This window comes from Falco biarmicus, chromosome 13, assembly GCF_023638135.1.
Source record: "Falco biarmicus isolate bFalBia1 chromosome 13, bFalBia1.pri, whole genome shotgun sequence".
Classification (NCBI taxonomy): domain Eukaryota; kingdom Metazoa; phylum Chordata; class Aves; order Falconiformes; family Falconidae; genus Falco; species Falco biarmicus.
In genome coordinates, this window is record NC_079300.1 from 10,592,926 (window position 1) to 10,613,800 (window position 20,875).

General features: G+C 39.9%; 1 protein-coding gene across 1 annotated transcript; it reads right to left on the reverse strand.

The window, feature by feature from the left end:
- Window positions 1-1,624: 1,624 nt before the first annotated feature.
- HRG (histidine rich glycoprotein) lies at window positions 1,625-20,686 on the reverse strand. The gene is given in 15 exon segments (XM_056358857.1): window positions 1,625-2,969; window positions 2,972-3,037; window positions 3,040-3,201; window positions 3,204-3,322; window positions 3,324-3,415; window positions 3,534-3,845; window positions 4,115-4,139; window positions 4,413-4,564; window positions 6,043-6,199; window positions 7,877-8,012; window positions 8,015-8,038; window positions 8,538-8,625; window positions 9,615-9,722; window positions 12,452-12,607; window positions 20,606-20,686. Coding segments are annotated over 15 exon segments (1,776 nt in total). The 3' UTR covers window positions 1,625-2,871.
- Window positions 20,687-20,875: the final 189 nt, after the last annotated feature.

Consider the following 20,875-nt stretch of genomic DNA (forward strand, 5'->3'; position numbering starts at 1 on the left):
ATAACAGGCTAAATGACTGCAGCTGGGGACAGGTTTAGACTAAGTAGGATGGCCCCTGAACAAAAGAGAAAGCAATGTTGGTAGCTTTCTGGCTTCTTAACTTCTAAACTGCTACTGAGAATGAATTTTAGAAGGCTTAAATAAAAGACCCAAGAAGGTCACAGTGGCAATGAAGTTCTGGTTCTGGACAAAAACCCTGTAAATTTTATAGATTTGTTTAGTGTTCGTACTAGAATAGTTCTGAGAAGTCAGAATGTATTTGAAAAAAGTCTTTGGACAGATTGCATATCATTGAATGTCACATAACTCTTCGATAATGCTTGATAAACCTTGTCCTTCATGCTCCTATTGGAAGTGTCCATCTTTGTTGTTGCGTGGAGACTGCCTTTGGACCATGGATTAGTCAGTCTTCATAACGTTTTGTAATCATTACAGATAGGGAAAATGATGCCCAAGAACAAGGGATTAAGTAATGTTGCCTGTGTCTGGCAGAGCCAGAATTAGAGCTGGCTGAGAACATCTGGCACTTGTCTCCAGTGCTGAGCACCAAATAGCTCTGCTTTGAATCTGTGGACACCTTGGGATTGCCTCAGTTCCAGTGTTCCAGTTGTTTCTTGCTGTAGTGGGTTTGTGTGGCAAGGTTTTGGTAGCAGGGGGACTACAGGGGTGGCTTCTGTGAGAAGCTGCTAGATACTGCTGCTGTGTCTGTAGAGCCAATGCCAGCTGGCTCCAGGTCAGACCCGCTGATGGCAGAGGTCAAGCCAATCAGGGACGGTGGTAGCATGTCTGGGATAATGTATTTAAGAAGGGGGGGAAAAACTGTGCAGCAGCAAATTCAGCTGGAGAGCGGAGTGAGAATATGTGAAACAGCTCTGCAGACACCAAGGTTGAGCGAAGGGGGAGGAGGAGGAGGTGCTCCAGGCACCAGAGCAGAGATTTCCCCAGCAGCCCATGGTGAAGACCATGGTGAGGCAGGCTGTCCCTTGGCAGCCCATGGTGGTTCATGGTGGAGCAGATACCCACCTGCAGCTCATGAAGGACCCCATGCTGGAGCAGGGGGATGCCCAAAGGAGGCTGTGACCCTGTGGGCAGCCCTTGCTGGAGCAGGCTCCTGGGAGGACCTGTAGCCTCGTGGAGAGAGGAGCCTAGCCTGGAGCAGGTTTGCTGGCAGGACTTGTGACCCTGTGGGGGACCGACACTTGAGTATTCTGTTCCTGCACCCCATGGAAGGAACCCACACTGGAGCAGGTTGTGAAGGACTGTCTCCCGTGGGAGGGATCCCATGCTGGAGCAGAGGAAGAGTGTGAGGAGCCCTCCCCCTGAGGAGGAAGGAGCAGCAGAAACAGTGTGTGATGAACTGACTACAACCCCTATTCCCCACCCCCTGTACTGCTGGGCGGGAGGAGGTAGAGGTAATTGGGAGTTAAGCCCAGGAAGAAGGGAGTGGAGGGGGGAAGGAGTTTTTAAGACTTGGTTTTATTTCTCAGTATCCTACTCTGGTCTGACTGGTAATAAACTAATTTCCTCAAGTCTGTTTTGCCCATGATGGTAATTGGTGAGTGATCTCCCTGTCCTTATCTTGACCTGTGAGCCTTTTGTTGTATTTTCTCTCCCCTGTCCAGTTGAGGAGCGGGAGTGATAGAGTGGCTTTGATGTGCAGCTGGTGTCCAGCCAGGATCAACCCACCACACTTACTACAAGTTCTCATTAAAGAAAATGTGCTTTAGACACTGTGGATAAACTATGCCAGAAATAAGGTTGTTCCTACAGGATAATGCACTTTTAAAAATTAAGACAACCTTCACTCAGTTACACGAAATGCTGTCCCCATTTTGTTTCTTCAGTGTAGCTTTCACACTGTATTTTACTGTATGCCATTATAAAGCTACTTTGAGGACCAATTTACTAATTTTTTGAGATTAATCCCATGTTATTGCTTATGAGGTAACTGTTCTGAACTAAGTCATTGGGGTCCCAGGTCTGTCAAAATGGACTTTACCTTGGTGGGGGCTAGAGTATAGACAGCAGTATTCTCTTTTCCTGCTCTTCTCAACCCAGTTTCCAGTGAGGAAGGTTCAGTGATAAAGGAAATATTTACATGAAAGAGTTATTACATGCATCTGCTTTTCTCCTCCCCTGAGAACAGTTACAAATTATTTGAATAGGGCTGTCCTTGGATGTAGTATTTCTGGTATATCACCACCAACAACTGTAGCAACGGAAGTACCTGTGCAGGCCACCTTGCAGTGTTACACTGCAAGTCATTAACTATTCTCAGACCTTTTCTAGATAATGGTGGTAACCTGCCCACCATTAGTGAATTTATGCTAGAGTATGCCTCATGGATGTTTACTGTGCAGCTAAACATCCATAGTAACAACAAAGACAAAACTTTGGCAACTGGGCCAAGAAAAAAAAAGCTTACCTATTTTTCTTTTCCTTGAATCTTTATAAAGAATGAATGTAGTGCCATGGATAATTTTTTATGGAAGGTGATAAAATTTTCTCTAGGTCAGATTCCCTCAAAGAAGTATATTATAATTATGAACTATGAGAAAATGAAAGATTTTAGATGGTAGTTTTCACTATTAGAGAATTTTCCTTTTTGTTAGAACTAAAGGAGCATTGTTTTGCTGGGGAGTTTTATACCCATTCACATTATCTGAGTGACTCAGAATTTTGAGCCTTTCAGTTAGAGTGGAGCCTGAGATAGCTGGGATCAAGAAACAGATTGGAATACTTGTCTTAATCATTATTTTCAGTGCTTCTAGAAACCGTATGCTTTCCACGCTTCTCTACATGCTGTTTTTATTCATTATACGACTGTCATTGGCCCTGCAACTCTCAAGCCAGGAACCTCTTTCTCTGAGGTCATGTAAGAGAATTTTCTGCCACGGAGCTATGTAGAAATAAAGGCAAAATTTTTGGAAGAACAAATTCGGGGTTTCCTGGGCATGACTTTGTGTAGAGTGATCTGAAAAATGCAGAGCTTCTGGCATCTCCTTTAGACTTGAGCTAGTGAAGAGAATACCTTCACACTGCTGGAGGAGTGAGGGTTGCTTTGGGATGGCTCAGGAAAGTTTGCTGTGGGAGGTGTGAGAGGATCCTGCTGATTTAGAACTGGAATGTGATAGACAGCTCCTGTTACTTGAAATGGAAAATACTTTCCCAATATGCTTGTCTTGTTGCAGTGATGTCTGGATAGAGATGAGGAGGGTGTCTTGAAGGAGGAGGGTGCTGTGGTCCACCACAGGGAGAAGGATGGTGGTGATGTCATCCACAAGGAGGAAGAGGACAGTGTGGTCTACAATGGGGAGGAGGGATGGGGATGATGTCCATGAGGAGGTGGAGGACAGTAAGGTCCATGACAGGGACCAAGAGGAGGATTATGTCGTTTGTCACGAGGAGGAGGAGGAGAAGGGAAATGATGTCATTCCTTTGGGGAAGGAGGAGGAGGATGTGGTTCATCATGTGGAGGAGGAGTAGAAGGGGGATGTTGTGGTTCTTGGGGGGGAGGATAAGGTCCATCATGGTGAGGAGGAAGGAGGGTGGTGATGGGGTCCATAATGGGGAGGAGGTGGAGGACAATGGTGTGGAGGGTGAAGGTGGTGATGTGGTCCATCATGAGGGGAAGGAGGAGAAGCAGGTCTTTCATGACTGTCTTGATGTTCTTTGTAACAGCTGTGGTTATGCTCAGGGTCTTCAGGTCTAGATTGAGAAGAGGGTGGACATCTATGCCTGTGATAATGTCTGTGACCAAAATGGTGATGGAGATATCTGTGTGGCTGTCCCAGAGCTGAGTATCTGCGTCTTTTCCCATAGTCATGCTGCTGTTCATAAAAATGCTGGGGGAGGAAGTTTTAAGTGAGATGTTAATAGGACAGAAGAAAGTGGTGAGAAAAAGAGAGGTGGGAGGTAGTAAGTTTGCATTTACAGTTCTGGTGATCTGTAAGGAAAAAGAAGAACCTGTGTTTTTTTTAAGATAGAAGAGAAGGAGTAGATGATAAAATGTCAAATTACTGAAAATCATCTGGAAACATTGCACCATAACAAAATAAAATTATATAACCAACTGAGCAAAATTTGTGATGGATCAAAACAAAATGAAACCCACACTGGAGTAGCTGTTGTAATACAAACTGAAATACCAAATATGATAAACATTATCTTTCCTCCTCTTGCTTTCTATGATTCCTTTGAACTTGTTTGCCAATCTCTAGTCACTTTAACTAAGGAGTATGATTGGACTGAGAGAAGACACACTTGGAGGGAGCCGTAGGGACAGCTCAGTTCTAATTCATTCTCTGATTGACCTAGTAGTCAAAAGCCAGTCTGCCCTGACACGCTGCATCACTCCCAAGCGATAACAAAAGGGCCATAAACATCCATTGCAATCATCTGTCAGTCTGGACTAAGTGAGGCTGCTGTAGCCAGCATGAGGATATAGCCAGAGACATTTCAGTAAGTGGGTACATAACTGGGGACGGTAGATTTCATAGCTTATGTCTGTTCCATCCAGTTCATCTGGATCACTGATAATTCTTGCCTTACAGAATCCCATGTGCTAAGGAAAAGGAAAGAAAAAAACCCCAGCAATGCACATCTGGGTTCTCGTGATGGAGTTAATACAAGCTACTGAAAGTTCAACATTTTAAAAGTTAGACTAGTTCCTTTGATACCTAAGTATGTTTACATAACTTAGCTAGATCCTGAGCTTTCTGACCAGTGATATTTGCCAGTGATTAATATTGATTAAAATATATGCCATTTTTGAGTGTTCCTGACTGTGAAGATCACTTTGCCATGTGCATTTAGAGGGCTGCTACTCTCCATCTTGCTTCTCTTTTTATGTCTGTAAGAAACTGGTCAGCTACTGATGTCTCCAAAATGAGCACCCTGTGGGTGACCGATTTTTTTTCCCTTGTTTTCCCCTCTTTGCTTGTCAAACGTCTGCTTGGCTATTCTGAAATTTTGCTTAAAGTCCTCAAAAAGAGACACTGTGTAGCTATGCTGTTTCAGACAAAGCTCAAGATAGAGCTTTCTTCCATATTTATTTTTTTAAAAGTCATTTGTTGTAATCTTTTAGCATTACTTCCTTTAGCATCCTGGTTGCTGTGACTTTCATCTGCTGTCCAGTCATTGTGTGTGGAATTGCTCATGTGAAAGAGCACAGAATTTGGGTAAAGGGTTCTGTATATGCTTTCTGTAGTGGGTGCTTTACCTTGATATATGTTTGGGCCAATGATTACAAATGTTAATAGCATTTTACACACATACACCAGTGATGGCAGCATTGGGAACAGAATTCAAAACCTCTAGCTATCTGACTTGTGCTTCACTCTAGTGAACTCTTGGCTCTACTACTAGTTCATTTGCAACCTTTTCCAGTCTTCTGGAGTATAAAGAGCCAGAAGAAAATGAACGTAAATAAAACAAAAGTTCTATGTGTTCTGTTTTTTCGTATGTTTATTTCATTTCTTCAGTTTCATTTCTGGGCAGCAATTTATGCTGAAATTATGATCTTGCCTAGTTGTTTCTTTGGTGTAGGCTATTATTGTAGTGGGAAGGTGAGGTGAGGAGAGTACTTTGATAGTAACCTGCAGGCAAGCCTGAATTTTTCCACTCTCCATTCCCCTGCAGCAAAGGAAAAAAAAAGTAACCCTGGGCTCACTGGGATGACATATTACTTATATTTTTTTTCAAGATCTACGACTCATGTTAGTGTAAAAGTTTTTATTAAAATAGCATGAATGATTTATTAGGGAATGGCCACAATTTGAATGTGAAAGCTAGATCCAAAGTGAAAAGCTCAGTTCTAGGCCTGTAATATGCCAGACTCCAGTTCCATTTAGATTTGAGAGATCAGACTGGTTCCTTATAGGATAAAAACTAGCAGCTGTAAAATTAAGATCTGGACTTGTACATACTGGATTTTTAATTTTTAATTTGGGTGCATGCTTATAAGAAACGCACAGAAATATCGTGGGAAGATCTTCCTGGTGCCACCCATTGTATCAGTTCTCATTCTAAGATTTTACTTACAGCATGACAGTCATCCAGAAATTCACATTCCAATGCCTGATCTGCTTGTTGTGTGGATTTGGAACAGCTGGTCTCTTTTATAGAGAATCTTAACATGTGACCTTCATGGGAGGCAGTCTGAAACCAAGAGGTCAAATGAGAAGTGGTAACTAGGTGTATTTAAAGTCCTGTGATTTTCAAAGCAACCACATTTCGTATTGTTGTCAAAATCCTCTCTACTTCATGCTTTTATTACTGTGCTGTTCAAATATTCATACATATACATGTATTCAAGTAAGAAAAATAGATTAGGTAATTTATACCTTACTTGCCTTACACCTTTATGAGTTCCAGGAATTGTTGATTTATTTCTTTGTCTAGTATGTGTATGTTATAAAACCTGTTACATTTACAGCCTGTGTTTTTAGGAAATAGTGTCCTTAGAGTTTTCTCCCTAAATTGGACTGCTGTTCCTGTGAAAATACAGACCTACTGGATGGCAACCACCCCTTTGCAGTGGTGGGAGTGCATAGTACTCCGGTACTGATGTTAATTTGGGATGAAATTCTGCCAGTTATTGTGAGATTGTTGCTTTCTCTGTTGTCAGTGGCATTATTCATAGAGAAGGTGTTACTGCGTAAGAACATGGGAGGAGGCCTTTGTGATCCTATTAAAATCCATAAAGAGGTGTTTCATTTTAACTTCCAGCTATAGTAGTTTATTTCAAGTCTGTGTTGAAGGTGTCCATAGCATGTGTGTGCACACAAATTTCACTAGATTAACTAAATTGGTTAAAAGTGGATGCACATACTTGGTGGTATTTTTGTAATTGTAATTCATGTTTCTAAGTCAGTGGTACAATCTAAATTGTTACTGTGGCTAAAGATGATGAAATGTGAAGACAAAGCATTTTGAGAGAAATCCATGAATCCAGGCAATCTAAAAACAGCCACTTGCTAAAGGGGAGTAGGGATACATCCTGCATGGGACTACAGTGTAAAACACCATCCATCGAGCTTCTGAGCAATATTAAAAGCTGCAGAAAGGTGGGATTGGCATGCTATAATGTAGGCAGTTTCCAAGATCAACATGTGTTATGGCAGGGGCCATGGGACCTCATTGCAGAGGTGGCCTGAACTTACTCATGTGTTGGCAGAATGACCCTGTGCTGTTTAAGTGAAGATATTTACCAACAAGAAATTGTGGTGATGCGAGAGTTATACTTCCAATCACGCAAAGGATAAGTCTTCATGTTGACATCACTCAAAGATGGAGGAGTTTACCAGAGCCAGTAGTTCTTCAAGAAGTACAGTGCAGATATAAAATTTGCCTCCTGTCCTTCAGAGCTCTCCGAGTGCTGTTTTGCTCTACAGCAGAGACTCAAACTGATACTAAGCGCGGTCCACTTTGTGTTCTACCCATGTACTAAATATTCTAAGAGTAAGAAATTATCTGACTTTAGTTGGCAGAATGTATGACTGATAATACACATGACTGTACATCTTGAAGAACTCTAGTCAGTAGTAAATAAACTCTTGTATGTCATATGATAGGTAAATAGACATTCAAAATAAAAATATACACACAGAGAAGGCTCTGACATTTTGGATGCCATCACACTGCCATAGGTTTTAGCATATGAGAAATCCTTTTGCTTTTACGTGCTTAAATTAAAGTCGATAACAAGTCTTTGCAGAAGTACGACCTTCAACTTTAAGCAGATGATTTATACTGAGAGGTGACAAGCAGTAGTTCTGATCTTGGAAGGGTTGGAGTGCTGGTCCCATGATTTTGGAGCTGCTTACAAAATTTTGTCATTTATAAGTAATTCTAGGACAAAATGCCAATTATTAACTTCAAAATCTTTTCAACTTTGTCCACGTCAAAGTAGTTTGTGTGGTTACTCTCCCTGTTGAACTTCTCCAAGGCCTTTGCAGCAATATTTTAATGTTGCTTGGTGACTTCTAAGACTTCAACTTTCACAGGACAATTTTACACTATAATAAGTCAGGAGGAACTGTAAAACCCAAGAATTTACTAATGTTGCAATGGATATTAATACTCTTGGGAGAGTGCGTGTGCCTTTAATACAAACTCATAATGAGAAACTGAAATGCAAGCATTTCCTTGGAAGTGGAATACCTATCCCTCACTCCACAAATACAGGTTTGTCCTGTAACATGAAAAAAACCTCTGACCTTTAAAAATTAATCTTTTAGTTCCACCTTAGAATCTTACCATCCCAAATGGGCGTTCTTTCCAAGTTTACTTTTTTTCTGATACTCATTATCATGTTTTGGTGGACTGGAATGGTGATATCATCTGACATTAGTAAAGTCGGCTTTAGAAGAGTGGGGTAACCTTTATTCTGTTACTTATTCTTAACATTCCACTTGAATTTGCAAGCAGATGAATGAATCTGTTACAGTTACCATACACTAGTAGTGCACAGACTTGTAATTCGGTACTAGGGCTGGTTTAAGGTGTGCATTGGTTTACAACAGTGTTTATTTTACCTGGACTTAATGCACAATTAAATCCATATAGTTGAGGTTTCTTTAGCAGCTGTCTTATATATGTGATAATCTTACATTGCCCAAAGTCCTGAGAGGAAAAAAGAACACCTGATTATGATGTTATTTTCACTGGATTTAATTGGATGTAGGTGAACACAGAAATTGTGACTCCTTTTAATGTACAGTACTTCTAAGAATAACAGATGTGGTCATTAATGGAATGGTTGATCTGGTACCACTCAAAATTTGTGTTCGGATAAAGTGGGATCTCCCTTTACAAGAATTGTTTTAATTCTCAGTTTACATGTCTGAGTAGACAATGGAAAACTAAACCAGCCTTCTCAGTCATTCTAATACTTAATTACAGTAAGATAATACTAGCTAGCAGGGGATGTTAGGATGCCAGAGATACTCAAGGTTATATAAATCTTTATTAAAAAGTGGGTAGACCTTTTCTTCCATTCCTTTTCCCATCTTAACAAAAAGAGTAAATGCCTTTTGTCTCATCATGGCCTTCCTGATTTGTCCCGTACGATAGTATTACCACTGTCCTGTTTAAATGAAGCTTTGGACTAGTAGTTCTCATTCCAGACTGCATCACTGGACTGCAACAATAAAGGACAAGTATTGCTACATATCATATATGTACTGACACTACCAATATTTTACATTTTCATGCCACAAACACTATGACAGAAAACTGACAAAATGTAACACTGGTATTTCTGGCTAATATACTAGGAACATGCTTAAAAAAACATTTCTAGTGCTCTTTAGTTGTCAGCAAATTATTCTTAAAACATTGGTTCTGCTACCAGCAGTGGAATGTGGAGTACAGCTCCTTTGAGACAACTAGTTAAATAAAGCTGCACTTATATGAGGACTTAACCCTTTTCCAAACCTTTAGCTTATGTTTAACAACTCTAGCAATAAAATCAATAGATTTTATTTTATAGTGAGCCATATTAAAGCCTGGTCTTCATTTAGAGATTTTGTGACACACATTTCTGGGCAGTTCAGATGAAGATCAGGTTAATGCATTATTGACCTATGACTCTGTCTGGGTGCCATACTTGCCACAGAATAGATGTCACTGTATTCACAAGACTTCCAGTGTCTTCTGGATGACACAGAACATTCAGTTTCCAGCACATCCAATGCTAAGTAGAAGACTGATGAATTTCCCTGGAAGTGCAGGTAAGAAGGTTTGTATACAAGAGGTTTGGTCTGAAAGAAACTTTTTTTGAAGTAGGTGTGTTTAGTCTGTGATGTAGCTTCCCCAGTTCCCTATTAAGGTTTTTCTGAGCTGACATGCATAGAAAGGGTTTAGGCTGGAAGGGACCTTTGGAGGTCATCTTGTCCAGGCACTTGCTCAAGGCAAAGCTAACTTCAAAGTTAGGTTCTGCTGAGTTCTGTATAACACCAAGACAGATGTTCCACAGCCTCTCTGGGCTGTTCCAGTACTTAACCACTTTCTCCATTTTTATTTTTTTTTTCCTTACATCTAGTCAGAATTTCCCTTCCTGCAACTTAAAACTGTTGCTTCTTAAGAATGCTTTTGTTAAGAATCTGTGAGAAGTTTGTTGTTAACCTGACTTCCATCAAGTACAGCAAATGCCCGTGTTAAAAGTTGCCATTCTGATTTTCACATAGAACATATTGGTCTATTAGAAATCGATTGTTTATATAAACAGTTATATAGCTACAACCATTTCAAATGACCTTAGTGACCAGATACTCTTTCAGAACTTTGTTTCCTGCTTAGTTTATTCAGGGGGTGATGCAACAAAACTGTAGTAATCCCTACCAAGTCAGGAGCCTTAGCTCTGAAATTCTTCTAGTATGTTCTATCTCCTGAGCAAATAGGATGCAGAGCTAGAATTTGAATTTCACTGCCAGTGTAATGGGATGTGACGTTAAGAATTAGCTGGGACCCACAGGAACAGTTTTATATTTTTCTGCAGGAAAATGAATCTCAATTCACATTCGGAATGGATTATTTAAACTCTATGCAAACCTTGTATGGACATTCAGAATGAACAGAGATGTATTTTATTTTGTCATTTAGATAAAATGATGCAAAGCCCTTTACTGTGAATAAGTGTCCTCAGGTTTTATGAAATTTCATTCATTCATATTCCTTTTTCAGAGTGTTTCTGTATAGACAAGACGTTGAGAAAGAATTACTGCAGTTTAGTGTAATATTTTTATTAGTGAGAGTCCACCAGTGTCATGTTAAACAGGAGTTTTGCAGTATGCGTATGTCTTGGCATTGTCACTATTTTTAAAACAGGGGCTAGGTGACTTGCACAAAGACAAATGTTACTCATTGGCAGAATCAGGGAAAGAATATACTTGTCCTGCACACCCATCCTACCCACTAGCCATGTGATTATTCTCTGTTTAGGGGTAGTTAGTATTTCCATTTTATTTTAAAAGTCCCACTAATTTCAAGATCCTAGTCAACATATTAGTAAAAGAGAACAGAGGCAGTGGGAAAGACTATATTTTCCTGAAGTGTATTTATGAAATTGCACTGAATGGAAGGGTAAGATAGATAAAACATGCTATTCGCTAGGAGCCCTCTAAAACTGAAATGACTAAATACATTCGCTGTGTCATCCAAACCTGTGAAATACTAAAGAAGCCAGTTCATCCCTGGCAAATGTTTATTTTCTTCAGCAGGATGCATTTGGATTCAATAAGGCCTAAAGCAGAGTGTGGGTGAAATTAAGTGTCTACATCCAAATATGCAGCAGAAAATTCCTCTGTTCATCTGCTGGATAGCTATTGGGAAAAAAATTAGAATCTTATATGTTGCCTTCTTAGTTGTTTTAAAAGCATCTTGGGCACTAGAGTTCTGTGCTGCACGAGCCCAGACCTATTCTAGTGTGAATACTTGAGTATCTTATGCTTCTAGAACTCCCATATAAACCCAGTAGAGATCCAGCTACTAGGAGCTGCTCTACTGGAATTTCTAAGGGGGTTGATGTGATAGCCTTGATGCACACTATTGCAAGGAGATAATAAAAATAATGTTCTGGTCTTATATATATGTATTATTGTTAATTTTTTTAAAATGTCATTTTGGCGGTCGAGCCAACATAACTTCTTGCACAGTAGCATACGTGATCAGTATGCAGGAGACCATCCCTGGTGACTTTGGATCTGAGAAAGTACAGAGGCCTTGCAGGGAAAATTCTGTAGCATTAAGATAGAACGGTCTTTTCTGTTCTTGTAAGCTCTGTGTGATAGCTGAAGCTGTGGCCCTGGACTGCAAAGACAGCAAAATTCATTGCTTTTTCTGCTATTGATTTGCTCTGGCATTTAGGCAATCATTGAGAAAGGCTTATGTATCCTCTCCAGGAAAAAGAAATAGAAGTAGGAAGGAAATAGGAAAAGACTGAAATTGATTCTTTATCCAGCCCTTCCCCTGTTTTGCAGAGTGGCATTTTTATCTCCTTTCTTCTGCCTTTTTCCCTTCCCTCCAGTTATCCAGCTATCTCCAAAATTAAGATAATAACAAAATACTGATTTTGCAGGTCTAATTGATCTAAATAAAGGCATTTGCAGATTAAAGAAACTCACCAAATATAAATTTTGAACATAACATCTGAGAACTCACAACAGGCAGGACAGATTAATCTCCGGTGTTGTATGAAGCTGTTTGGAGCGTCTCTTATGCCAATATCCCGTTGGCCAAGAGAACAGAGGGCATTTGGCATTGTTTGCAATCAAGCTTATGTACAATAAATCATGCACAAATGAATAGTAAGATAGTGTAAATCAGAGCTGATTCATTGAATTACTTCCACATTGCTCTGTTAAAAGCATTAAACATAAGCTTTTAATGATCTGGCTCATTATTTTAAAAACACAGTCTTGTGTAAATCAGCCTTTAAATTAATACTTACTATATGTAGTTCGTGTGCATCAGCAACACAGAATAAACAAAAACCATAGCCACCTCGGCGATGTCTGTTGACCAAATCCAGGGCCACTCTTGCATTTGTTTCAGTAATATTACAGTCTGTAGGTGTAATGCTTGGGATTTTTTGGACATTTGAGCGCTGCAGTAGTTATAAAAAAGCTGAAGCTAGAAGCAGCATTGTTTTGTGATTGTGATGTTAGGTCACTTCTGCCCACATTCTGATAAAGCCAGTAGTATGCTTTTAAATCAGAGTAGCCCGCCACAGTTATAAATAGTGCTAAAAGGGCATGGTTTTGTATAAATTGAACTGTTGTGTCAGAGGACCATTACCTTGACCTCGGATTAACATTTGCAAACAGCAAGTAAATGATTATATAGTGATCGAGCAGATTTTGAGGAAAGTAGGCCTTATAATTCTCTCTGGACTACACATCAAAGTGACTATTTTGTGATTCTTTAAGCAGGCACTGTGCAATAGTGTTTTACTATGAAAAATACTTAGCTTCTAACGGTATGCTGCTGAGCCTGGCATTAAGAAGGTCCAGTTTATGTATGCAGGTATTATGCAATCCTGAGTTTCTGTTTACTGTAAAGACAGTTGAACTGAAAATATCTGAAATATTTGCGGTCAAATGATGGCTATATCCATATCCCTGTTTTTACGTATCCTTACTGAGCAGAGAACTAGTGAAAAGGAAACAAGGAGATCACAGAAAAAGGGATGTAGCTCAAGGTGCACTTGCCAGCTGGTGTTCCACAGTTTCTATGTGAGAACCTGCTACTCTTCCAGCTCGAGAAAATTTAGAGCAGACTTCTGTCAGCTTTACATCATTTCAAACTGCTACACGGAATGGGACTGACTGGCCTAATATCGATGTAAACTAGGCATGGCATGAAGTGACATAAAGCTGCCTTTGCATTCTCAATCTGAGCAGTTCTCTGTGCTCTTTGGCTGTAGTAGCCTTCATAGACTTCTTCAGAGAATTGCTGGTAATATTTTGTATTTTTTAAAATAATTCAGTACATACTAAGATTCATACCTTTCACAGGATATGCTGATATCCCCTGCTAAGCAGAAAGGAGGAGATGTTGTCTCATTGTATTCAAAATCTTTTATTCGGGATAGTTGAAGATATTCTTAATAGGCAGTAATTGCTTGTCAAGAAATGGCTGAAGTTTGAATACAGAATTCAAACTCTTGAATAAGAAAATAAGAAAATCCAATGTGAGTCAAAAGTGACAAGATCAGATTCAGACGAGAAATAGTTCTAAATCCTGGTTGGTGTGAAGGGTTGGATCACCTTCTCATAGAAAAAGGTGCTAGCTGTGTAGTTAACTTGGGCTTACACGCTTGACTTTGAAATTTTTCTTTGACTTATTTTTGTGAGAAACATTGGGAAATACAATGAGTAATCTTCCTTAACCATTACCTTATTTCATTAATCCTTATTAAAAAAAACCCCAACTTCTAGCATGTCTGCTGTCTAAGAAATCATATTTTAAAATTATAGAGCTGAAGCAGTGGCTTTCTTTTATAGTTATTTCAGGAAACACTTGAAAATTCTCTGGTGGTAGATAAGCTAAATGGAGAATCTTACAATATTAGAACCGGGGGCAGTCAAAACTAGTGCAAATCAGTTATAAATGGATAAAAATAGTCCCCTCGCAACTGGTAGTGAACTTCTGGAACTTGTTGCCGCAGGAAGATGTGGAGGCAGACAGTATCATCAGGGTCAGAAATGGCTTAGAAAAGTTCATGGACAGCAGGTCCTTAAGTGAGTACTAGAAGGACTAAGCAGATAAGAACTCTTTAAAATCCCTAGTACAATGACTGGGTACTGGAAAAGTACAAGGGGAATAATTTGCAGAAAGGGGGCATGTTCTATGTTTGTCCTAACCTCAACTGTGTTTTGTCACAGTGGGAGATGAATACTGCGCTGGATGAACCATGCTCTGATGCAGCAGGGCATTTCTTTTGTTTCTGTTTTTATAATGTTTCATTATAATAATTCAGAATTTCTTCTGTGGAGGATTGAAAACAAGTGGTGAAATTAATGTTGTGTAAATAATAAAAGACATTTGAAATACATCTCATCAGTTAAAAATAATATTTGCTTCATTGCTGTGTTCCAAAGTGCACCCCCATTCATTACTTACAATACTGTTTAATTTTTCAAATGGGTGGTCATATTGAAGAAAGGCATCAAATTAGGTAATTTATAACATAATTCCCTCACTCGTCTATTGTTTGTAGTTTGGTCCTTTTTTCTCCTTTTGTTCTGTGCTGTTCATTGTGACACTGATCATTTTCTTGACAGTGGCTTATGTATTTTTTATGTATGAAATAGAAACACTATGAATAAACAGCACAAACTGTACAATTCCTGCAAAATTGACTGCAGAAGTAAAAGTAAGATTTTGTTCCCAGTGTAGAGAGTTTTGTCCTTGATTTCTTTGGAAAGGAAGGATTGGACTTTATTATTAAAAAGTGGACAAGCACTCCAGGCAGAGTCAGCAGTTAATTAGATATTGGGTGTACTTGAGTAAGTATAATGTATTTTTATAATTTGTCATCCAGTTTGATATCTCATAATAATTATTTTGGGTTTACATTTATTGCCTGGAAGTTTTGTGTGTTGCTTTAATAAAGCTGTTTCTATAAACAGATTGCTGGAAGGAATAGGAATATTTATCTAAACGTGGCATTTCTCTCAAGTAGCTTATCAAAAGCTTGTTTATCTCTATGACTTTTACTAAGACTTGATTTGCAATAGTAAAAGGTGATCCACACTCAAACTTTAAGGAGTTAAACATCCATCCTGAGCCTCTCTCCAGAAATCTGGGAGAACACACCAAAAAGAGGTTTATCTTCCCCACTTGAAACACAGGGAATCAAATGCTTAATAAATAGAACTTTATTCTAGAGGGGCAAAGGAAGAGAGCTGACAAATAAATGAGGTAATATGCAATAACCAGTTATTCCTTTCCTAAAGTATAGTTGTAACTATTTACAGATATCTCTGATTTGTTAGGAGGACAACTGCTACGCTAGCTGACTGTTCTCTACCTTCTGCAATAGCACTTCACTTGCAGACTGGGGTTATCAAATCGCACAGCTCAGTCAATTATGCACGTAGCGAGACCTTATCCAGCTTCCAGCCTGTGCTGCTCTGCAGCTGCTGTTGTTTCTGCTCCTAAGCGAGCCGACAGCTAACAAGGACACATATGGCTCCAGTTGCTTATAGGTGAATTCTTGGCTAGCTTCTCTTTACTTTTCTTAGTCTGTGATGCCTCATAACTTCAGACCAGGGCAGCCTGATTTTACAGCTAGCTGGGAAAAAAAAAAAAAAAAAAAAAAAAAAAAGCTTTGCAGTTTTTGGGGTAGCTCTACATTTAAAAAAAATTCCCCCAAGTATGATGGAAAAATATATAAATGTGTCCTGTCTTCATTCACGTGTCATTTCTCTGCTGGGTGTAAACAGGGTGCCCCCTGATGTAAATGTGTTGTGGTTTGACCCCAAGCAGCAACCAAGTACCACACAGCTGCTTGCTCACTCCTCCCCACCACCAGAGGCATGGGGAGGAGGGCCAGGAATAAGGTAAAACTTGTGGGTTGCGATAAGAACAATTTAATAATTGACATGAAATATAATAATAAAAACAACAACAACAAATAATAATAATAATAGTAGTAGCAGCAGTGATGGAGAGAGAGGGAAAGAGGAATAAAATCCAAGAGGAAAAAAAAAAAACCCAAGTGATGCGCAGTACAATTGCTCACCACCCACTCACCAATGCCCAGCTAGCCCCCAAGCAGTGATCAGCCTGCCCCAGCCAACCCCCCAGTTTATGTACTGAGCCTGACGTTCAATGGTATGGAATATCCCTTTGGCTAGTTCAGATCAGCTGTCCTGGCTGTGTCCCCTCCCAATTTCTTGTGCCCCTCCAGCTCTCTCCCTGGCAGGGCCTGAAAAACTGAAAAGTCCTTGACTTAATAGAAACATTACTTAGCAACAACTAAAAACATCAGTGTGCTATCAACATTGTTTTGGTACTGAACCCAAAACACAGCATTGTACCAGCTACTGAGAAGAAAATTGACTCTATCCTGACCAAAACCAGGACAAAATGTGATGTTATATAAATTTGGTTCAGTTATGGTCTTCAAAGCAGGAGCTACAACTATAGCTTTCCCTCCCTGCCTGCAGCTTATTTTTCTTTACCAGTTACCGTTTTTTTATCAAACTTCTAGAAGCTTCATCACCTTGTCTATCAAATTCCTTTCAAATGGACCTTAAGTTCAAAAGCTATTTGGAGCAGACCAACTGTGAAGTGAGCAGGCTGACAATGTAGTTACAGGAGTCTCATTGCTTAGGAGCCCTCAAGAACTAAGACAGGGAACAAAAAGGGTGTCAGTTTTCCTTGTTTTGTCCTCAGTGTCTTTGGCTGCAAATTGGTTTCCAGAAAAACACCATAATTGTAAATACATGAGCTTAAGGATTTGTTGCAAGACTGACCTGTTTGCTGGGGGGCTCGAGAGGCTGGGGAAAAAGGTGGGGTTAAGAATTTGATGTTTAGAATGGAGTCAGAGGAAGTTCCAAGGGATTTGCCTTTTTCAGAGCTTGTTCTTAACACTTTAACTCATGCATATAAGTTGCAGCAGGTTAACATAAGGGAAGTATTGTGGTTGTATAGTATTTATGATTATATCTAATGGGAGGTCTTTAAAATCTACCTTTGAAATAAAAATAATATATGTATATTCTGAATACAGATGCTTAACATGTATAATATCAGAGATGCAGAAGAAAATGTTTAACCACGAGTGTGTACAATGGGCAGGTTCTGAAGTCAGACAAATAGAATTTGTAATTAACTTATTTTATAAAAACCTTTCTTTTTAAACCCATCTTGAGAACTTTGATGTCTGGGCCTTGCTTTTTTAAATCTTTCTGATTGGCCAAGGATGAGTGTAAGAGAAGGGTAGCTGAAAATTCTAAACAAATGCATAGGAAATGTATGTATAAGTCAGCATCTCTTACCCTTTGAATGTGACTGACCCTTTTTTTTGTTTTTTGCATTCACGATGCCTCACCTATATTCAGAGATAAGGGCTTGATAATAACTGGTAAAAATGTTAATAGTCCTGGAGGTCACTGACCACTGATTATCTGTGCCTGAATAAAAGGCATTGTCGGTGTGAAATGAGAATGTTTGCTCAAATAAACATCAGAACAGATTTTAGCTGGACATTACCCAGACAGTAAGTTAATAATGGATGATATAAAATCATAAGATCAATAAGTGTTGAAAAACCATGAAACATAATTGAAAAGTAAATTGGGAATTGTCTGCCAGCATCCACCTGCTGCTCATCTCCAGTGACTGGATGGAGGGCTTCTGTGTGTTACTGGCCTGTTCACTGCTGGACAAGGAGAAGCAGAGCTTAACAGTTCACAGTCCTGGGGGGAGAAGAGAGCATGTGTGGTGTGATGGAAGGTACGCAGACTACTATTGCCAGGTGTTTTGCTCAGTTTGGCTAGAAGGTGAGAGACCAGGCCAAAATATGGAGAAGTTCAGCACTATCTGGACATGTTTTTTAGCTGATTTGCTGCAGTCCTGTCTGATCATGCTGTCACAGAGAGTAAATGTGTGCAGACCAGACACATTGCATCCTGTTCCCTTATCTGCCCATGTGTGCATGTTGGAGGGAGAAAGCCACAGTGCTGGCCCACTCACAGGTTTGCGTAAATATGCTGAATCAGCACCAGGATTTGCAGTAGTGATGACTAAACATTATAATCTGTTCATCATATCAGTGCCATCTGGGAGTGCCACAGTATCCAGGTATGTCCTAAGGACACAGGAAATACAGAAACTATGCCTCCAGTCTCCTTCAAGAATTTAGTCTGGGACATTAGTACCAGTCCTTAATTATGGTAAACATTGGTGGTGGCTTTGGTGACATGGAAAGCTCGGTGCAGGATTGTGCTGAAGTGACCACAGCAAATAAAGGAAATGGTCATGAATCTGCACTGACCGCTGATGCTTGCTGTCTGCACTGTAGATACAGTTACTGCTTAGATAAACACCCCTTCTGGTATTTGTTTTTAAATCATAGAAGTCTTTGAACCTGAATCTCAGATCCAAGCTAAAGTATTGATTCAAATGTCATTTCTGAGCCTTGTCTGCAGAACAGTCTAAATGATATCGAAATTGAATGCTCAAAACTGTGGATCCAGACTTTCAGTGATTCCCTTTAACTCCCCCTGTTTATGTTCACACCAGCTCCACGCCATTTATTTTCACCTGCTGCCATTGCTGTTTGATTTACTATTGTAAGCAGCTGTAGTGAAGGAAGAGAACCAATTGAAACGGAGTACTCTTGACTGTGGCTAGCAGTTAATGAAGCCGATTTCTTTCCCAGTACTCCTTCTGGGGAAGAATCCAGTTAATTTTGTTGATATAAATCTCATAGTGTCATTAAACTAATGGAGCCACAGTGAGATTAGAATCAACATGTAAACAGTTAATAGAATAGGCAGCATTATAAAATAGCAGAAGTGAGAAGTATGGCGGTTAACTGAAAAGAGGGACAAAAAAGCATTTTGAAAATCACTGAAGGGTGACAGGCTCTTGCCCCAGTGCTCTTGTCCTCTGACTCACTAAAGCCAAGGATGGGTGCTCTGTGTGAGGGCATGGAGTGACACCTGGTATCCCTGATTTTGGCATGTGGCAAATCAGCTGTTCCTGTGCAGAGAGGTAGAACACAGTCATCATGCTAGGGAAGCCTGAGCTGGCAAAGGTGAAACTTCCGGACAGAAAACGAGATGCTGTAAATTGATGACTTGATAAAAAGGGAAATGCTGGCACAGCCTACAGCTCATTTGAATGTTATGATTTTTGGAGAATGACCTGATTTTGAACTGTTTTCTACTATGAAATGAATGAAACCAAAATATGTTGAAATTTCTTATGATGTAAAATTGAAATGGAATTATTTTTGGCTCAGTTGATGTGTTTCACACATAACTTTTTGGCTTAGTTTAATCTTTGAAGGAATTAAATTACTCCTTTATTTACAATTTATGTTTTTAAGAGTTTTGCAAACTGAAAAAACAAACGTATTTGTTGTGAACATAACTCCATACAATATTTCAATATTATTTTGTCTCCACTCAAAATAATACTTCTATTTATATTTTTATATAATATTAAAATTATACATTTGGATCAAATCATGTAATGCCAGAATACTATAACAAAACCATAATTTTGTGTTGAAAGGCTCTTTGAATGAAGAAATTATCCAGCATCTCTGGGGATGATTCAGCAGCATAAAAGCTTCAGAAACAATAATATTTTATTGATTTTATTTTGAACAAATGTTTTTCAAGTATGGTGGCAGCTACAGAAAGGCTCTAAGGACTTACATGAACCTCATAACTATTGCAAATATCAGCGCAGTCCTGGCCACAAGTGACATTTCTTTCCCAGGTTCACTCTTCTTTTCTTCTTGTCTTCTCATTTATTTGTATTTGTGATTATCAGTATGGTTGCTATGTCTGGCTTTGGTGAAATTGATTTTTCTTAGCTACAGGCTATAGAGTGTCCCTGTGGTTTTTATTATAATGAAGTTAATATGACCTATCTGAAGAAAGAATTAGGCTGATTTTGTAAATCATCATTTTTCCTGCACAGCAGGGTCAGTAAAGCATAAGAATCTGAACAGCCTGGGCTTGATTCTCCACCAGCCAGAATTATTTGCGGAGGTTTCACACACGGGTAGCCTCTTCCACTTTCTTTAAGTGAGGGTATAAAGCATTAAGAAAAAAATAGTCTTTCTGGAGATCTTCCATGGGAAATAAAAAAATAGGCTAAGCTCATCACAATATAATTAAGCAGTTAACACATAAAATAATAAAAACCCACTAGCTTTTAATACTAAACAGTGCTGAAGTCCTGTTCCCCGTTTGTACAGCATCACAGCGGGTGTGACTCGGTAAGGGCCCTGAGAGCATCCCTCCTCCTGGCGGCTGGGCGGCCGGGCGCGGGGCCAGCTCAGCGCAGCCCCCCATGGTGCCCCTGGGGTCGGGCTCCCAGGCAGCGCTGCAGGGAGGCCACGGCCACGGCTGACCCCGTTCCACTTCCCACTGCAGTGCTTCAGGCTGAGGCTGGAGCATTTTGCCCTCTGCCTGAGCTCCAGCTCCAGCTGCATCGTGGCTGCACCTGGGCCTGGCCGCGCACCCTGCTGATCCAGACCCAGATTCAGACCTGCAGCCTGGCTCCCCGGCCTGACCTCAGACCTGCCTTGTCACTGTGGTCTTGCTTGGAGACCACTGGGCTGTGTCTGGCTCTGGTCACTGTAACCAGAGCAGATCCTGACCATGACTTGCGAACTCATGTT